Source organism: Aristolochia californica, unplaced genomic scaffold (genome assembly GCF_029961685.1).
Source record: "Aristolochia californica isolate CCGP_79_NKW_82.1479 unplaced genomic scaffold, dmAriCali1.0.hap1 SCAF_9, whole genome shotgun sequence".
NCBI classification, from domain to species: domain Eukaryota; kingdom Viridiplantae; phylum Streptophyta; class Magnoliopsida; order Piperales; family Aristolochiaceae; genus Aristolochia; species Aristolochia californica.
In genome coordinates, this window is record NW_027182290.1 from 1,049,695 (window position 1) to 1,069,266 (window position 19,572).

At 38.1% G+C, this 19,572-nt stretch overlaps 4 protein-coding genes across 4 annotated transcripts; 1 reads left to right on the forward strand and 3 right to left on the reverse strand.

The window, feature by feature from the left end:
- Positions 1–3,313: 3,313 nt before the first annotated feature.
- Positions 3,314–5,056, forward strand: LOC137940257 (7-deoxyloganetin glucosyltransferase-like). The gene is made up of 2 exons (XM_068785207.1): positions 3,314–3,920; positions 4,066–5,056. The coding sequence occupies exons 1-2, from the start codon at positions 3,413–3,415 to the stop codon at positions 5,022–5,024; spliced, it is 1,467 nt and encodes a 488-aa protein (XP_068641308.1). The 5' UTR covers positions 3,314–3,412; the 3' UTR covers positions 5,025–5,056.
- A 2,721-nt stretch (positions 5,057–7,777) lies between these two features.
- Positions 7,778–13,690, reverse strand: LOC137940258 (vacuolar protein sorting-associated protein 26A-like). The gene is made up of 12 exons (XM_068785208.1): positions 13,514–13,690; positions 12,828–12,879; positions 11,583–11,657; positions 11,070–11,144; positions 10,906–10,978; positions 10,669–10,713; positions 9,329–9,440; positions 9,079–9,145; positions 8,907–8,951; positions 8,601–8,656; positions 8,291–8,466; positions 7,778–8,142 (listed from the first exon to the last, which is right to left on the reverse strand). The coding sequence occupies exons 2-12, from the start codon at positions 12,828–12,830 to the stop codon at positions 7,964–7,966; spliced, it is 906 nt and encodes a 301-aa protein (XP_068641309.1). The 5' UTR covers positions 12,831–12,879; positions 13,514–13,690; the 3' UTR covers positions 7,778–7,963.
- Positions 13,691–15,051: 1,361 nt separating this feature from the next.
- Positions 15,052–16,229, reverse strand: LOC137942031 (protein TRANSPARENT TESTA 1). Its single transcript, XM_068787703.1, has 2 exons — positions 15,745–16,229; positions 15,052–15,636 (listed from the first exon to the last, which is right to left on the reverse strand). Exons 1-2 carry the CDS (start codon positions 16,141–16,143, stop codon positions 15,190–15,192), a joined length of 846 nt encoding a protein of 281 aa, XP_068643804.1. The 5' UTR covers positions 16,144–16,229; the 3' UTR covers positions 15,052–15,189.
- A 556-nt stretch (positions 16,230–16,785) lies between these two features.
- Positions 16,786–19,178, reverse strand: LOC137941461 (uncharacterized). Its single transcript, XM_068786893.1, has 6 exons — positions 18,658–19,178; positions 18,385–18,508; positions 18,120–18,228; positions 17,641–17,677; positions 17,290–17,548; positions 16,786–17,213 (listed from the first exon to the last, which is right to left on the reverse strand). Exons 1-6 carry the CDS (start codon positions 18,838–18,840, stop codon positions 17,137–17,139), a joined length of 789 nt encoding a protein of 262 aa, XP_068642994.1. The 5' UTR covers positions 18,841–19,178; the 3' UTR covers positions 16,786–17,136.
- Positions 19,179–19,572: the final 394 nt, after the last annotated feature.

Genomic DNA, 19,572 nt, shown 5'->3' on the forward strand with positions numbered 1-19,572 from the left:
CTCCAAATTATGAAAATTTGTATCCTTTTGGTTGTAGTATTTATCTATGTTTATGTGATTATATGCCTAATAAATTTTCTCCGCATAGTCTTCCTTGTCTCTTTCTGGGATATAGCTCCTCGTACAAAGGTTTTTGTTGTGTTGATCCTATCACCCCTAGGATATACATCACTCAACATGCTCAGTTTGATGAAACTTATTTCCCATCCTTAGCTTCTTCCCAGGCTCAACCACTATCCTCTCTTCAAATTTCCAATTTTCTGGAACCCAATTCCTCTCCTTCTGTCATGCCCCCATCTCTTCCGGCGTACCATTCCTGGCATATTACTCAATCTGGCTCTCGTCCGTATGTTATTTGTACTGATCCTGTGAATGAGTTTTTGTAGGCCATTAATTCTCCTACAGGACCGCTCGCTGATCCTACTCCCCCTGGTTCCACTGCTCTGCTTCCTACTGCTCCTATTGCTGCTATTCCATTGGGATCCCATCCCATGGTCACAAGTGCCATGGCTGGTATTCTCAAACCCCGTAAATCGATCGATATTGCTTTATCTGGATCTTCTAGTCTTCTATCTGCACTTCTGACATCCACTAAGCCTAAAGGGTTCAAATCTGCGGCCAAGAATCCTGCCTGGCTTGCTGCTATAGATGAAGAAGTTCAAGCTCTGCAGCATAATCATACCTGGATTTTGGTTCCTTGACCTGCTCACATCAATATTGTGGGTTCTAAATGGGTATTTTGGACCAAATATTTGCCTGATGGTTCTATTGAACGTCTCAAAGCCCGTCTCATGGCCAAGGGTTTCTCACACAAGTTCCAGGTCTTGACTACACCAACACTTTTAGCCCTGTCATCAAAGCTACCACTGTTTGTGTTGTGCTATCACTTGCTATTACCCATCGATGGCCTATTCGTCAAATAGATGTCAAGAATGCCTTCCTCAATGGTCATCTTATTGAACAAGTATATATGGAACAGCCTTCGGGCTATATCGATCCTCACTTCCCTAATCATGTTTGCAAGCTTCAAAAAGCTCTCTATGGCCTCAGGCAAGCACCTCGTGCCTGGTTTCAACGATTCAACTCCTTCCTCATTCAGCTTGGTTTCTACTGCAGTTATGCCGACACTTCACTCTTTGTCTTTCACCAGCACTCTGACATCATTTATTTGCTTCTCTATGTTGACGATATTATTATTATAGGCAACAACACCTCTCTTCTTGATACTTTTACTTGCAAGCTTCATTCTGAGTTCGCTACTAAGGATTTGGGGTTTCTCGGTTACTTCTTTGGTCTTGAAGCTACACCCATCACTGATGGTCTATTTATCAGCCAACTGAAATATGTGCGTGACATTCTTGCTCGGGCTTAATTATTTGACAGCAAGCCTGTTCACACTCCTATGGTTGTTTCTCAGCATCAATCGTCTGATGGTCAGCCTTTTTCGGACCCTACACTTTACCGATCTTTTGTTGGTGCTCTTTAGTATCTGACCATCATGCACCCGATATTGCGCATGCTGTCAACTCCGCCAGTCAGTTTCTACACTCACCCACTGTTGACCACTTTCTTATTGTTAAGTGCATTCTTCTGTATGTCAAGGGTACTTTCCATTTTGGCCTCTCCTTTCGTTCATCTTCTGCTCCTAAGGCTTTAGTTGCTTATTTTGATGCTGATTGGGCCGGTTGTCCTGGCACTCATCCCTCTACCTCTGGTTTACTCTATTTACCTTGGAGACAACTTAATAATTTCTTGGAGTGCATAAAAGCAACCTATTGTTTCTCGTTCCAGTTGTGAATCTGAATATCGTGCTCTTGCCCTCACTGCCGCTGAACTTATTTGGTTCACGCATCTCCTTCGTGATCTCAAAGTTTCTCTTCCCCAGCAGCCTCTTATGTTATGTGACAATAAAAGTGTCATCTTTTTGAGTTCCAATCTGGTTGTTCACAAGCGGGCCAAACACGTTGAGTTAGACATCCACTTTCTTCGTGAACTTGTGGTTGCTGGAAAACTTCGCACTCAGTATGTGCCCTCTCACTTACAGGTTGCCGATATCTTCACAAAAAGTGTGTCTCGAACTCTCTTTCATTTTTTTCAATTCAAGCCTGCAAGCTAATCCGACGCTTAACTTGTGGGGGGTTGTTGAAGAATCCTATGCCTGAATCACAACATTGAAGATTTTGTACCATAATCTCAGTTGATTGAGATTACCTGCCCTGTTTAAGGGCTTCCTTACAGAGATACTTGACCATCAATTACAGGATCTAATCAAGCTCCATTCTTTCCTGTATTGTAAAAATCAAATCAATGTAAATCTCTCAAATTAGGCTATAACAGTTTGTATCAATTATAAATATGAAATTTACTCACCCCGTCTGTGTGGTGAATGTTTTATTGAAAATTCTCACTGTGTTCTCTCATGTTGGATCTGGACCTGATTTATTTGTCAAGCTCGTCGCTATGGTTTTGCAACTTGGACATGAGGACCGATTCGATCACGCAGAAATCCGAAACAAATCGATATGACTTTGATGGAAGGCAAGCTTTCTGGTAGTAAATTTTTTCATAAACATGGCTGCATGTACATGTCCACTTTGTTCTTGTACGCAAACTTAAACCCAGCTTGAAAACAATAAAAGAGAACCACACACACAACATTATTGATTATGACAATTGAGAGTCCATTATTGATCACCTCAGCTGCTATCATTGGACACAAATATTCTCCTTTTTTGTGACATAGCTTCCAACCAAAAACCTTTCTTTATGGTTAGTGAAATTTTCATTTTCACCAACTATTTTTTGGAATGATAATGATCAAATTTTTATTTTCTTTTATTTTCTTTTCTAGGGTTTGCAAACAAAGCAACAAAATGGATGATTAAAAGAAGACAAATTTAAAGCGTGAACGAAATTGAGTTCCGATTCTTAGCATTCAAGAGGCAAAGAGGTTTTTCGAGGACGTAAAAGAAACCTAACTTGTTGGCAACTTGAACGAATGTGGACAAGAGAAATTTTGAGAACAAGGTCGAAAGCAGCCAACAAAAGTAGCCTTGTCTGTGTAACTAAAGAACTGGATTATGATTGTACAAATTTCAAAGTGGTTTGAATTCAAAATGTCGTTTTCTAGCTTTTTATTTCATGTCTGTAAATTCAATCGTCGTAGTTTAATATTTTATTAGCTCAGCAATCAGCATCTTTTTATTTTTTCTTTAAAAATTATAAGCAACAGTATATCCGATTCTAGTTTTTCCACAATCTTTCCATGAAGGTTCTTGCTTTTCTTATTTCTGATGTTGCAATTGATTAGTCAAGACTAGGGATTCCATGCTTTGCAGATTCTATAAGAAGGAAGGTGTAACAGATCTGAAAGTGTCACAGAAGCCCGAGGTTCTTCTCCTTTCTCACTACTATGGGCTCTGTGGTTGTAGACAAACCTCACCTCGTCTTCGTCCCGTTCCCTGCACAGGGTCATATCAATCCCTTGCTGACCCTTGCCAAACTCCTCCACTTCCGAGGTTTCTTCATCACCTTCGTCAACACAGAATACAACCACAAGCGCCTGGTGAGCTCCCGGGGTCCAAAATCCATCAAGGGCCTCGACGATTTCCGATTCGAGACGGTGCCGGACGGCCTTCCGGCAATCGACTATGATAGGACACAGAACATCCCTTCTCTCTGTGATTCCATCCGCAAGAACCTCCATCCCCACTTCCTTAATCTCCTTGAAAAGCTCAATAATTCTGCTGCTGGCCCTCCTGTCACTTGCATCATATCAGACGCCGTGATGAGTGTCACTCTCCAGGCAGCCGAAGAGCTCGGCATTCCTGAGTATGTCTTCTACACACCCAGTGCATGTGGTATCTTGGGCTACCTTCTCTATCCTGAGCTGATCCAGAAAGGATATGTACCACTCAAGGGTAAGCTACTAGCTTCTGGAAGAACTGTATCAAATTTCTACGAGAACGAGGAATATATTATTAATTGATTGTCATGGTGTTTGATTCTTTCCAATTTCCAGCTGATCATGTTCAATTGTTGTAATTCGGGCACTGTTTTGGACAGATGAGAGCTGCTTAACAAATGGGTATTTGGATACTGAGATCGATTGGGTACCAGGGATGGAAGGGATCCGTTTAAGGGACCTGCCATCCTTTATCAGAACGACGGATATCAATGATGTCATGCTGAACTTCGATCTGATGAACGTTAGGAACGCACCCAGAGCTAAGGGCATGATTGTCAACACTTTCGAAGATTTGGAGAAAGAAGCTCTGGAGCTGATGAAGAGCAAGTTCGGTTTCCGGCTCTTCACGATCGGCCCACTCTCCTTCCTCCATCGCCAGATCAAAGACAGCCCTTCAAAGTCCATCGGGTCGAATCTATGGGCAGAGGACAGAACCTGCATAGACTGGCTGGACCAGAAAGAACCCAGATCGGTGGTATACGTGAACTTTGGCAGCGTCACGGTCATGAGCTCGGAGCAGCTGAGAGAGATGACGTGGGGAGTTGCAGACAGCAAGCACAACTTTCTGTGGATAGTCCGGCCTGATCTCGTGAAAGGTGAGTCCGTCCTCACGTCAGAAGATTTCTTATCAGAGGTCGAAGGAAGGGGAATTTTCGTAAAATGGTGCCCACAAGAGGAGGTGCTGGATCATCCGTCTGTGGGGTGCTTCCTGACACACAGCGGGTGGAACTCGACGCTGGAGAGCATCAGCAGCGGGGTGCCCATGATCTGCTGGCCCTTCTTCGCCGAGCAGCAGATGAATTGCAGATTCAGCTGCACCAAGTGGGGCGTGGCCACGGAACTGGGTACCCGTGTGAAGAGAGAGGAAGTCGAGAGCTTGGTGAGGGAGATGATGGATGGCGCTGAAAAGGGCGAAAACATGAGGAAGAAGGCCTTAGAGTGGAAGAACAAAGCCGAGAAAGCTGCTGTGGAAGGTGGATCATCGTTTAGTAATTTGGAAAAGTTGATCACGGAGTTGACTACTCAATCAAAGTCGGTTCATGTCAGTGGTGAATAAATAATCTAAGAACCTTTCTTTCTCCTTGTCCACTATTGTCGTCGTCTCGTCCATGATATCTCTGTAATCTATATTGGATTTGAAATTCTAAAATGGTTTCTCTCACAAAACCAACACAAATACTATAAAATTTTAGTCACTTAAGATTGTACTGTGAGGGGCAGCGTGGCTGTATTCCCTGCGGCGGTATTCGCTTGCCGGTTACCATGACGGTAAGTAAAGTGAATTACCTAGTAAAAAGATTTTTTTTTTTTTTTTGTATTTATGTGCAACGGTAAGTATAGTAAAAAATATTTTTTTTGTTAATGTATAGTGAAAGTTTGATAAAATACTTTAATAGATTTAACTTTTATAAGATATTTTTATTTAAAATTTCTATTAATAATTTAAGATAGATTTTAACTCGTCTGAATTAACAATAATTAAAAAATAAATAAATTTTATTTAATTAAATAAATATATAAAAATAAAATACTGATTTTTTTTACTTTTTTAATATCCAAATTCCTAATCAAATTGTTACTTTTTAATATTTAAAATCTCACTCTTAAGATATTAATGAAATATAATATTAAAATAATAAATTTATGTAAATAAAAAAGGTATTTTATTAAAAAGAAATAATTTTATAGATTTAATTTTATAAAATATTTTTATTTAAATAAACTAAAATAATTTTTAAAATTAATCAATAATTATAATAAATTAAAATTATTTATTTAATTAAATATAAAAAAATAATATAAGTAAATAAATCCCTACTTTTATAATATCCAAATGTTAATCAAATTTTTACTTTACAATATATAAATTCTCACTATTAAAAAAGCCATTGAATATAATATTAAAAATAAGGAATTTATATAAATAAAAATGGTATTTTATTATATAAAATTAATTTAATAGATTTAAATTTTATTTTAGATAGTTTTAATTAAAAAAACTAAAATAAATTTTATTTTAAAAAAATATTTATTTAATTAAATATATAAAAAATAATATCCAAATATTTGATCAAATTGTTACTTTTGTAATATCTAAATTCTCACTCTTAAATTAGAAATAAAATATAATATTAAATCATGAATTTATATAAATAAAAAAGATATTTTTATATAACATTACTCTGATAGATTTAACTTTTATAAGGTAATTTTATTTAACTATTATATTAACAAACTAATATAAATTCAATTTATTTAAATTAATAAAAAAATAAAAGTTAAATTAAGATTTTTTAATTAAATTAAATATATAAAATAAAGTACTCAAACAAATAATTAATTTTATTATATCCAAATGCAAGAGTAAGAGAGCGAGTGAAAGTAAATTTACTTGCCTTAGAGAGTGATTTCACTCTCACTCATTTTTCTTAAGAATAAGTGAAAGTGTTACCTAGGTAATTCACTTTCACTCACCACTTACCATATACACTAACTGGTCGCTTTTAGAGTACACTAACTATGTCTGTCTTATCTAGGCAAATCTTCAATGGGTCACAATCAAAAAGAAGTTTAGATCAGTCAGACCGAAGCTTATGGCTAGGCTCAGTATCTAAGTTTTTTTTTTTATTTGATTATATTACAATGGAAGGTCAGATTGATTTTGAAGTTTGAACTTAGTGTTTAGTATGTAGGCAAGTAATCTTTTTTATTGGTCAGGATCTTTGGTAGATACAGGCAAACATAGGTACTCACAATGAGCTTCACCCTCGCCAATTCCCATCATTTTGGACGACCTGAAGATCCAAATAAATATCTACTGTAGTTGCAAGTTGTGGAGAGTATTTATTGAGAATCAAATAGTCTTAAAATTGCACGAACGATGTGACTTCCAAGTAGAATCTCTCGACACGTCATATTTCGCTTTATAATGAACCAATAAAGGACAACATGGGGTCGATGTTAGTGACGTTTTCATCATATTCGATTCGCTACACGGCAAAATAAGCTGTAGATGTCGACAAAACCTATGGCCAAATAGCCGAGTCCAATACTTTTCTATGAGGTTCCAAACAGACCCTACAAGAAACCGTGACATCATGAACTAGAACTAGATAGTCTCGATTAAACAGGGCAGAGAAAAGATTGATTTCAATACACTACCGATAGGACGCTTAGAATTGTTTGGAAAGTTACCTTAACTCTTTGACAGATGGAAGCAGTTGTTGCTGGCTGAGGAAGGTCTCAGACACTGAAATATCATCCCAAACCATTTGAATCCTTTGGATACTGGAATAGCCCTAATCGATATTATCATTAAAACTGCCGATAAAGATACAATGAGCACATCGCTCACTAAGCCAATATTTGGCACCTGAGACTCTAACTTCATGCAATATGATTCACATAAGCAGTACTCTCAGAAACCACTAATATTATCTTCTTCTCATGAAACTATATACACATAAGCAGTATTCTCAGAAATCACACACATTTATCTTCACTTGCAGTCAGTCAGGTTTGTCTATCTTCACAAGGGTTCAGGAAGCCAGAGCCCCCAAAAAGAATCCATAACAACGGTGTAATTTGACAGCAACGAAATATGATTGTAAAAGAAGAGTACAACAACCAAGCGACAGTTTTTGGAGTTCAAGAATGATTGTAAAAAAATAACACATTTAATCACAGAATATATCCAATCATTCAATATAGCTATACCAATTTCTACCGAATATTATTCTTTGAAAACACCCATGAGCAGCAGCAGAATATTTTTGGAAATAAAGCAGCAGCTGGGACAAGGAAGAGATATATAGGAAAAACAAAACTAAGTTAAAAATATTAACAAGTAAACCGACTACAATCAAGATATTCATACACAAATAATAACGTTCACAAAATCTTTTTATGCGTTTGATGATTCTACCACAAGAAAAGATGATCAACCTGAGAATACTGTTAAAATGACAAAGAAAGTCAACATTGCAAGGCACAAAGTCAAGATGTCTCCAAAATACGGCAAAGTGTGACTTCTTGCTGCTTGAAGTACCTCCGATCCTCCTCATCTACAAGGACAAGATTCAAGTAGTACTTCACGCTGAATTTGTTGTTAATATTGACATATGTTGGTGTGAGTTCATATGGGCTCAGAAACAATCTAATCGGGATGGATTCTCCTGTAACAATGTAAACATACAACGCATAAATGCACCAATTGAGCAATGTTGATGAACTTAAGCCTGGTATTGGCCAAACAACACCATAGCAAGTAACTCAAATACTCAAAGAAGTAACATGGGGGATATAAGAAGTTGACGCTACTACCTCTGACAGGAGCACCATCCATCAACTCAAACTTTGCCAGTGTTACTGTCTCTACATACGTGCTCTGACCAGATCCTGTTGATTCTCGCCGTCTAATTTCAAGCTCCATGTGTTTTATCTTGATTCTTACAAGAAGAAAGAATATCTTGCCTACAATAACATCCTTCAGATGGTATCTGGTTACAAAACGCAAATACAAGACACTGTCAACAATAAGACCAACAAGTTTTAGCAATCATTAAGCCAAACAAGGATTTCATATGGCACCAATTGATTTTTGTCTTTTTTTGTAGGAAATAGCTAGACTTACTTGCTTTTATTATACTCAAACTCAATATGCAGGCAATCTTCAATTCCAACTTCCATCTGGAAATGGCCAGGACAACCTCAACATATCAATAAACTTTAAAACAATGGACTCGAGTCTAAATGTACTGAGATAAACTCAGGTGACAAAAGCATGTCAATGCAGCATATACTCTTGAGTCATAACGATAGGCTTTAAACATAGGGATAGTTTAAAAAGGAATAGTGGGTCAGAGATCACTATGCTTTACGTATTGTCTAAACATCATAAAGATGATGCAAACACCATTTTGGAACAACAATCACCAACCTTAATGCTGTTGTTGATTGATGGCAATGATGAGTAGTTATGGACCTAGACAATGAGAAAAACAAATCAATGTTGAATCATAATTCAGGAATAATTTGTTTAACGTTTAATTATGTCAAAGAGGCAAGGAAATTATAAGTGAAGTCCGGATGGATAAATTCAAAGGACATACACAGAAATCCTGGTACTCCACAATGTTGCTAACATAATTACGACTGATTGTTACTTTAAGAACATATCTGCAAATTTCGAAAAAGCAAGACCATCAAAGAGGTGAAATTTTTTAACAGTGCACCAATTAATTAATTATTGATAAAAAGAAAGATAAAGTCTTAAGAACCCAACATTTAAACATACTACCACTTGAAGCTCTAAATAATGATAAAAAAGTTCTTCTGACAAAACTTAAAAATACAGCATACCTAAGCCTGACATTAACTCCATTGTAGGACTCATATGGCATTTCCACAGTAGAAAACTCAAACGGGTATGTTTTCCTTTCATATATTTCACCAGGAACTTCCAACTCACGTGCTGACCAAGAAATTAGAAATTTTAAATATAACTATCTGTAATAGAATAATGCAGAGTAATAAATATGTAGAATTCTCTATTTATACTTTGGACTGGCATGCCCTTTAAAGAAGTACATATGTTGGAAGGTAGCCAAAGGCAGTCTAGCTTTCACTATTAGCCACTCATTTTAGTAAAAGGACCCTTGGTATACATTGATGGTGGGCTTTGCCCTTGCACAGAACCAAGCTGATGTAGTACAAGGCTCAATTGGAGAAGAAGATACATAAAATAATAAAGAAGAAAAGGAAAGAAAAAGACTGAATACAAGTGTTCATGTTTTTAGAAAGTCTCTATTTTAGGAAAATACTCTATTTAGTACTTTTGATCAAGGAAAGTCAGGGTGTTTCTACTTTTAGTAATTTTTGAGTTTGTCTACAGTCCCAATTAGGACAGTTTTCTTCAGGAAAATTTTTGCTAGCAAGCTTCTTTATTAATAGTCAATTTAGAAAAAAATTCCAAAGCTCGTTAATAGTAGCTTTCATCAAATTTTGCTGAAATCCTTTCTTAGCAGCTGATTTCAATATACAAAGTAACAATTCAATTGTAATTATGATGTTTACTCTTAGGAATCTGTCATTGTGGTGATGTTACTTATTTGCCATGTCTTTGGATGTTTTAAGTCTATAAATAGGTAAATCTGCTCTCTAACTTTGAACAAGCTTTGAAGATTAAAATAAGTTTTCTTTATTGGTTGCTATAGACCCATTATTTCTCTCCTTTTTCTTTTTTCTTTTTTGCTGGGAATAATTTCTTAGTGACTTTTTCTGATGTGCTAGGTACTGCTAGTTATGTAAACAACACCTGCAATTTCAAGTTCTTCTTTTCTGGACTTTGAAAAAACTAGGTATTCCTTAAGAGTTCAAAAGCTCGTAGCAGGGTTACTCATACTCTAGCTTTGTCCCTCCATTTTATTTCAGTAATTTTGCAGTGTTACAAGCCAAGAGGCAAGTCTCTAGAGGTACATTCCTATCTTCTGGTATTTAATGACTGCTACTTTACCTAAGGAAAAGTTTTTAAGTAAATTAACAACTCAATAAACATGCATTTACAAGTAAGAAAAATACCTCATCAGTTGAGATCTTCTGTTCTTAAAATATAAATCTGTGTGAGGAAAAAAATCTCTTCCCCCCATTTTATTTCTGGGAAACCACAAAATAAAGGTAGACTTGCTAGAAAATTAACTCACCAAAGGACACAAAATCATAAAAGTTGCCACGGTCAAAGTACAACTCTGCACAAGAAAATTTTTTGTCATAAAATAGGACATATACAAGACAATTCCAATTACTCCATTAGTTCCCATGTATCAAGCTGATCAAAGACTTCTTACAAGGATAATAAGAAGTTATGTGTAATAGGTACATCAAGCACCAAGAGATAACAATGCAATACTAGAGAAAAGCTCAAACCAAATGAAACTCACCTATCTGACCTAGAAGCTCGATTTTGATACCATTGTGTTCTACCTTCTTCCCATGAACTGGTTTGATAGAGACCTATCAATCACATGGACCACTGCTGAGAATTGTAGAAAACAGACAACAGAGAGCAAAAAACACTTGACTACAAGGAAACACTCCATAATACCTCTCCCACAAAGCTTTCATGACTTTGGAAAAGTGGGACTGAAACAATTTGCCCATTCTCCTTTTTCATAGAAGCCTGCAGACACACAAGTACAGGTGAGAAATAGAATGACTTCCTTCTATCCAAATTGAAACTGCTGGAGAAGTATTAGATATAATTGAGCAGTAACACTAACAATCATTAATAAACACAAGATTATCTCCCATTGTGACAAACAAAACAGAGCTACTTCTATGCATACAATTAATAAGTTATCATCAAGACCATAATCTCTCCTTCTGCCCACAAGGATTAAGTAAAAACCTGCTTCCGGTTCAAACAAAACAGAGCTACTTCCATGCATACAATTAATAAGTTATCATCAAGACCATAATCTCTCCTTTCTGCCCACAAGGATTAAGTAAAAACCTGCTTCCGGTTCAAACAAAACAGAGCTACTTCCATGCATACAATTAATAAGTTATCATCAAGACCATAATCTCTCCTTTCTGCCCACAAGGATTAAGTAAAAACCTGCTTCCGGTTTTTTCCATCAGCAAATGTTATCGAAATGCTACATGGAGGCTTAAATGCTCCAATGAGGTAATCCTGGAAAATAATCACATACGAAACAAAATTGGATCAACAAAAGAAGAAATTAAAGAGGCTGTCTAATATGATTAATGAAATGATGATAATGCTGTCCTAAACATAATCCATATAGAAGATATCGTGGAACCAAAATTAAAAATGAAATAACAAAAAATCAAAAGCTAGAGAGTAATGTCTGGAAAATCCACATATTATCATGCCCAAAGTCCATTGTCTGTTAAACTACAAAGGAACTTGCAAAATAGGTAAGGCAGCAGGCTCAGATTGAACAGTGGGCAAGTAAATCAATAAACAATATTTTTTAAATGGAACTGAATCAATTAATATTGAAAGTTAAAAACACAAAATAATCCAATTTCCTTTAAATATTGAAACTCATCATTATTTTTTTCTCAGAAAAATGTCGAATGGGCAAAGCAGAAGATTCATGTACTATATTCTATTTTTAGTCTTTTTTTGTCTTGAAAGAAATGAGAAAAAGGAATCTATGGGTCAGTTTTCCCTTGGTCAAAATGATGCGTTCAAACTAATGGACAAGTGCACATGTACTAATAAATAAATGAATAAATCTAACAACTGTCATAGCTTTTGGCCAGTAAGCACTGTTTCTCACCATTTTCTTACATTTTAGAGTTAGTTGTTTTACAAAGGTAAAACTGACCCAACTGAACATAATTCACAAGAAGTTAAATAACTTATAGGCAACAATAGAGGGAGAAAAGTACGACAGTGAACTAGCCAACCTGACTTTGCTCAAGCAAACGTTACAAAGAAATTCCCAGGTGGGATTTTGAGGTCACAGACACAATTATAAGCAAGCACCAGACGATGAAAGAAAAATTTCAACCAAAGGAATCTTTAATATCCAACTTGTACCATTAGGTCAAATCTGTTTTGTATCTTTTAATATTCACTGCCTTTCAAATAGAAAACACCAAGTATTTTTTATTTTATTTTAAGAAAAAATAAGTATTATTTCATTAATATAGGAATAATAGCATCAAACCATTTAAGTTTTTGAAAGTTTACTAAAGCCAAAAGTATTGAACTGTTCAAATTGAACAAAGTAGTAAACCAAAGAGAGCAAGCATTGAAATTCAAACATAAATGAGAAACTAAATATGGATTCATATTGGATTGCACGCCAAAGCCAGAGAAATTTCTTACCATGCTTTTAGCAGTCAAATTTCGCTGTTCTGTCTTACTTTAGATATATAATCTACAAAAAGAGACATAGTGAAACCAATTGCAGATAAAAATTAAAACAGTACGAGTACAGGTGCTCTCACTTAAGCAGCCTTCAAGATGAAACTTAAAAAGATATCGATGCATAAAGCAGTTTGCCAAATATGGCTTAGAATCAAGAAGAAGAAATACAGAAATCACATGATTATCAAGCAGCACTATTTGCAGAAACGAATAGAGTTCAATTTCATACTCCAATAAAACTAGAGTACATTTCTACTTATCATCTAAAATCTAAGGAACCTAATCATCGCATTACTCAAAAGTAAAGAAACAATCAAAACTATTTTGCCAAAGAACACCGACACCCGAAAATTACAACAAAGCATCCTTCATAGGGCGCTGAACGATGCGAGCAATTGCATTGCTATCAAAACAAATGCGCCCACGTTCCTCTTAAATGCAGCCGGAACAGAATCATCCGAATGGAGAAGCTAAAAATATTCGACATTGATATTGTCAACAATAAAGTGTTTAATTCTATCTTCTTCAAACATTTCCACGTTCGGAATCACTCAATAGAAGAGTTACCAGAGCGAACTGTAAAAGACGGGACGATCGACAATCAAGTAAGTTTATGACCAAGATAGTGATTAAAACGAGATTACCTATCAGCACCTAGATCAGAGATCAATAATCGACAGGACGCGAATAGGCAGCGTACAGCTTCTTCTCCGCAGAACCATGGCAGATGCTGGAACCCTTGGGACAGGTGGCATCAAGGTTTACAGAGGGCTCTCTGGCTTCGACTGTCCTGACGAGAAGTTTCTTGGGTGCTGAAAGGTTGTTGGGAAACTCCAATGAGACAACCGGGAGCACCAGGGCAGGAGCAGAAGTACGACTAGGCTAGCCGATTCAGGAATACAGGGCGACTCAGTGGAATCGGTGACGTCGTTAAGGGTATGTTTGAAACCCATGAAAAAAAAAAAAAAATTTGATAATTATTATTTTTAAAAATAGTTAGTAAAATAGAGAATTTAATCATTATCTCATTTTTACTAATTATATTTTGGAAATAATAATAGTTAAATTTTTATTTTCTTGGGTTTCAAATACACCGTTAGAGCTGTCAACCATCCTCTATAAATAACCAAATAATTTAAAATATTATTATGATATTGTGGGGTTTAACCTATTGCCCAGTTGAGGAAAGATTTGTTGAAAATTAGTTCCCACATTATATTATAAAGAAAGAACCCATTTCAATATGACAAATTCAAGTTTATTAATAATGTTGTTTTAGAAGAGAACAACAAGAGAAATTAACCTTAGTCACTAGTAATACATTGATAGTGAGTAGAAAAATCTTGAATTTATTGGTCGGGAAAGAGGTTTCCTAAGTTAGCTAGTCATTTTAGGATGAACCTTAGACCCAACTTTATATAGTATCAAAACAAGTATTCATATGTGAGCTTCACCAAATTATTTACATGTAGAGTTACAAAAGAGGGCTTACACGTGAAGGAAAATATTAAGGAATAGTCCCACATAGATTAGTAAATATAAAGATCTTGACATTATTAGTTGGGAAAAAGACATCCTAAGTTGGCTAGTCATTTTAGGACGGGTCTTGGACTCAACTTTACAGTAACAAGAGCTTATACTGGTACACAAGATTTCCAAACAAAAATTGATTCCATTTAAGAGAATAAGCTCATTAGAAGCCTCTATTTCAGATTAAGAATTGCGATTATTGGTGGTAGTTTACACCAACAAGACCTTTTCATCATCAAATGGCATGTGGATTAATACTTCCCAGGTGATTTCTTTCTTTCTACTGTCTTACATCGTTTCTGCCTCAAAAACAAGAAGAATTTGCTGACTAGAGAAATTCAAGTAGATAACGCTCTTTCTTCATCACTGAGGAATTAGAGGCTATTGTAATAATTAAACAAACTACAGACCACCTTTAGTTCACCAATTGAATACTGTTAGATTGCTTATTCTAGTTTGGGTATTTATTATCATGATCAGTGACAGTGATCCATTGATGAAGTTTGACATTCTTAGATTCGCTTTGAATTGACCTTTACCTAGACCATAGTCAATTCTGACCAACTGTATTCTCATTTTTCTGCATATTTGCATGAAAGTCTCTTTGGTGGATTTACAAGAAAACTCGTTTGAGAGAATTTTTTCTGCAGATCGTCTTCTCTATTCATTATTCATATGAATCCAATCCCCTGCAACAAGTATACTCCAGTCAGACCTTGGAAACATCTATCAGAACGAAAACGCCGAGCGAAGGCAGAACACAGTATTGTAACAGGAAGGACACTAAACATTATCGTGAAGACGATGGGTTGTCATCAAAGAGTTTGTCCAAGTCCAGGGCGAGGGAGCCACCGTTACCAAAAGCAGGAGGAGCGGATCCATGGCCAGGCCCGAACGCCTTGACGTGATCCTTGAGCGATCTCTTATGCTTGAAGTCGGAGCCGCACAGGCAGAGCCACAGCTTCCCGCAGTTCTTCTCGTGGGTCCTCCAGTCGCCCTTCACGGCCAAGAACTTGCCGCACTTGCGGCACATGAACGGCTTCGCCCCGTGCTTCCTCTTGTAATGCGTCTGCAGCGTCCGAAAATCCTTCAGCGGCTTTGCTCGTGGGTGCTCAATGTTGTTTCGGCATCCTTCCGCACAGCAGTAACAAGGGATGCTAAGAATCGCCCTCGGCTGGGCTCCCCTCAGCGAGTCCGGCCCCTTCCGGTACTGCGACCCGTGCCCCCACATATGCATCTGTCAATTAATATATGCAAACGCTCATTTTACAGAAACTGAGTCGATAAGATGAACTATCAAGAACCCGGTCGAATCTAGTCGAGACAGCAATAAGAAAAACTTCACCTGCAAATTGTTGAACCGATTGAAGGTCTTGTGGCAAAGATGGCAAGAGAAGTGGGTGAAGCCGATAACGATCTGCGCATGTGTGGGTATCCAATACTTCAAACTGGGGATCAGTTCATCTTTGTGCTGTGGTACGACAGAAACTTCCGAGTGATTTGGTAAGCCGATGTGTAATGCAACGGTTACCCCGTCGTCATCTTCTTTCAGTCCGTCTGAAGCTTGTTGTTGAGGTGGGGATGCCGATCGACGAAGCAAGGAGCTGAGTAGGGGAAGAGGCTCACGGGACTGTTGTGTTCGACCGGAGCAGGGAGATGACGACTCATGAACTTGTTCGACCGGAAATGTTTCCATGGTAGCAGAGCAGAGAAGTGGCGTTTGGGCTAGCTGCAGGAGCTTCATGGACGAGGTCCGGCATGTAACAGCCGCGGGATTCTTATAGTCCCGCCAGAGTATATCTCATGAAACGAAACGTACGAAAGGTGGACCTCAGCTTGTTCGAAAACCCTTGTTCAAAAGGGTTTTTGGGGTTTTTTAAGATGCTTCTCAGCTTGAGACGAAATCAGGGTTAATCGAGTCATTAGGAAAATTGATACGTTGGAAATGGCCGGAGAAAGAAGTAGAGGCGATGTTGGTTGAAGAACAACCACTTTGTCTAACCGTGTGATGAATTAGAGCTGTCTCTTCTTCTTTTCTTCTTACGGCAACTGAAAGCTATTGTTAATAAAAACCATGGCCCACTCCCTCCTAGATCAGCAATGGCACAATAGCAGACGCATTGAGGAAAGGTGGCAAGTATTTCCATATTTTTCTTCTTACTAACAACAATGGGGAAAAGCAGAGCCTCCGCATGCATGCATAAATATGAATTTGATCAGTACCTAATGAATACCAACTACCCTGAAGGTTTCTTTAATCTTCATCCAACCCAAAACTCTCTTCGGCATTTTCACAAACACGTTTGAGATTCACATTTAAAGCAGAGTGAATTGCACCCATTGATATCCATATTCTTAAAGGAAAACCAGAAAAGAGAGAACTAAATGAAAAAGGATTAAGACATTGCTGATTATTGCAATTTCTTGTTGACTACATTCCCTCCTCATAAACATACAGCTCTTAGAACAGGCCAAGGGCAAATAGTCGAAGAATCGAATACTCAATTAAAAAAGAGAAATGAGAACAACAATGAGTTAAATGATGGTTCACCACCGTAGCTCTTCAAATGTCATCTTTCTGTATCATTACCGGTCTTCCCACGTAACCAGAAAAGCTACTAGATAATGTATAACTAACTCTCCAGTAGCCCAGATTGTACACAAATGGAGAGTTGTCAAATTGTTCTTCCGCAACAACCAAAAACCCCACAGCCCGTGAACTCCATCCCCAGTACTGTCAAGTATTAGTACTCTCTGAACTCACTCCATTCGTTGCAGTTGTTGTCGTTGTTGATGTCGTTAACGTTTGGCTATCTGCTCCACAAATGCACACGCGTTAGATACTAGACCTGGGCTCCTCGAATCTTCAACTCAGCAGCGGAATCGTTACCTGAGACGAAAGCCGGTAGCCGCAGTTGAGGGACCGGCCCGAAGGTGTAAGGCTGCGATGGAGCGGCAGCAGAGCCCTCCGCCGGTGTAGAGTACTGCACGTAAGGTGCCGGCACTTGCAAACGAGGAGCCTGAGGGGCTGAAAAACTCGCCCCCGACGGTTGGAAACCGTAGCCCGCGTACGGCGCTCCCATACTAGACGACGACGTCGCGTACATCTGAGGGTAGTACTGTGCTGGGAGATGAGGGCTATACAGAGTCTGCCGTTACAAATAACAAACATCAACCGTGTCATTTTCCGCGAACCACACGAAAATCCAATCCCTCGATTAATTTATTAATGAAAACTCACTTGATGGTATCCGTAATCGGATGTGTATGTAGCATACCTGAAGAATAAAAAATACAAAAGTGTTACATGACGCGTGACATATTTTAGAAACCCAATAAGAAACAGATTGGGGACACGCGGCCCCTCCGAGTGTACATGAAAGCTACGCAGATCCCGCAGTGGACCACATTTAAGAGGCGGATTTCAAAATCAGAGAAAACCTTTTTCCAAAACCGAAACATAACCGACCACTTGTGTCTACTGGGTTCTTATGTAGGGAGACCAATCATGCTTTCGTGCCTAATAAACTAATTTAGTCTCTGCAAATTTTCAACATTGTCTCAAAAGTTTTCTCTTCGATCGTCAAATCTTATAGTTCCAATGCATGAATTGCTCGTTAAGATAGGCAGAAGAACCTTGGCAAAGGATTTTGGTTCCAATCATGGCATTAACGAGCAAAATAGAAGTTATTCTTTTTCATGGAAGAAAGAGGTGCTTACCCGTAAGGAGGATATATAACAGGAGGAGGTGGAGGGGGAGTTAGAATTCTGCTATAAGACGTTGGAGCTTGCATGGATCCTTGGTATTGGTTTCCACCTTGATTTCGTCCTGCATTGAAACCACAGAGATTCAAGTCCTGAACATTGACTGGTTTAATTTTGTTTCGACTGTATCAATCATGAGATGTTTTCTTCACCGTATCAACCATGGATGTCACTTTGCAAAAGTTGAAGACTAAGTTGCAAGGATCAGCTAGCTTATTACCTCTTGGAGGAGAAGGTCGAGGACGCCCCAAAGAAGCAATATTGCAATTAGCCCTTCTCCCATCTATCACAGGGTTAGGATCCATACAGGCCCTTCTTGCTGATTCAGGATCACGAAATGTCACCTGGGTTCATATCAGAATCCATCACAGAGTCATACCCAGTTGGCCTAATCGAGAGACTAATCACCACATGATAGATAGAACCAAAAAAATTGAAGAAATTAACAATCTGAAGAAACAAAGAAGAAAGGGAGGAGAAGGAAAGGACTCACAAAGCCATATCCCTTGGATCTTCCAGTGTTTTTATCAGTAATAATGACAGCTTCAAGAATTTCACCAAACTGCTCAAAGTACCTCCTCATCTCCTCGTTGGCGGTCTCCCAAGCCAACCCACCAACGAAGACCTTTGTAAACGTGGTATCGCCAAACTGCGATCTGTAATGCTGGTGAGACATGGGTGCCGAAAATCGTCGAACACAAGATATGTGTCAAACGCAAATCCTACTCAGATCATTCTCGTCTCAAACTCCCTCCTCTTCCGCCTCTGTTTTTTGTCACTTCGGCCTCCTTGTTCGCTTCCTCCATTCCTCCCAAGCTCCTCCAAGTTCGAGAGAGAGAAAAGAGGGTATCGATATCGAGCTGGAAGAAATGTTAATGGGGGCCGGAAGAAGCTGTTTGACCGGGTTCCCTATAAGTTTAGAGAGAGAAAAGAAGGGTTTGTTTGCTCCGACAGCTGCAAATGCTTCTTTGCTGTCTGGAGTCTCGGAGGGAGGGTTTTTTTTGGTGTTTTGGATATCGAATGACAGCTGCAGGAAAATCACTAGCCCCTCTGTCCTCCCTGTCTCTCCATTAATATTCCCACTATTCTCCGATTCGTTACGGCTTCCTCTCCTCCATGGATTGTAAATATCGCGCGCGCGCTGTTGCTTCCCTGTTCGGCTGTTCCACAACATTTCCCCTGAAAGACCAAAATACCCCTAAAATTTCCCTTAATGACTATCTGAACAACAAAATTGATGTAGTACCTAAGAAACTGTCGATAAAGGCAAACAAGATCTCCTAGCTTTCTCTATCAAAGCAGACAAATAAGGAGACCTACCAAACATAATGGGATCATTATTCTTAATTTATTCATGTCCCCTCCGGGCCAATTTGTGCAAAGGACAAGGCGGCCATTTAAGGATTTA

Coding starts and splice junctions, on each gene's coding strand:
- LOC137940258 (XM_068785208.1), bottom strand. Junction 9,146..9,328: donor GGAGTTAATGTCAGGCTTAG/GTATGCTGTATT, acceptor CGAAATTTGCAG/ATATGTTCTTAAAGTAACAA. Junction 8,952..9,078: donor TGGAGTACCAGGATTTCTGT/GTATGTCCTTTG, acceptor CTCATTGTCTAG/GTCCATAACTACTCATCATT.
- LOC137941461 (XM_068786893.1), bottom strand. CDS start 18,840: ATGTCTCACCAGCATTACAGATCGCAGTTTGGCGATACCACGTTTACA. Junction 18,229..18,384: donor TCGACCTTCTCCTCCAAGAG/GTAATAAGCTAG, acceptor GTTTCAATGCAG/GACGAAATCAAGGTGGAAAC. Junction 17,549..17,640: donor CCGATTACGGATACCATCAA/GTGAGTTTTCAT, acceptor TTGTAACGGCAG/ACTCTGTATAGCCCTCATCT.
- LOC137940257 (XM_068785207.1), top strand. CDS start 3,413: ATGGGCTCTGTGGTTGTAGACAAACCTCACCTCGTCTTCGTCCCGTTC. Junction 3,921..4,065: donor AGGATATGTACCACTCAAGG/GTAAGCTACTAG, acceptor TGTTTTGGACAG/ATGAGAGCTGCTTAACAAAT.
- LOC137942031 (XM_068787703.1), bottom strand. CDS start 16,143: ATGAAGCTCCTGCAGCTAGCCCAAACGCCACTTCTCTGCTCTGCTACC. Junction 15,637..15,744: donor ATCGGTTCAACAATTTGCAG/GTGAAGTTTTTC, acceptor ATTAATTGACAG/ATGCATATGTGGGGGCACGG.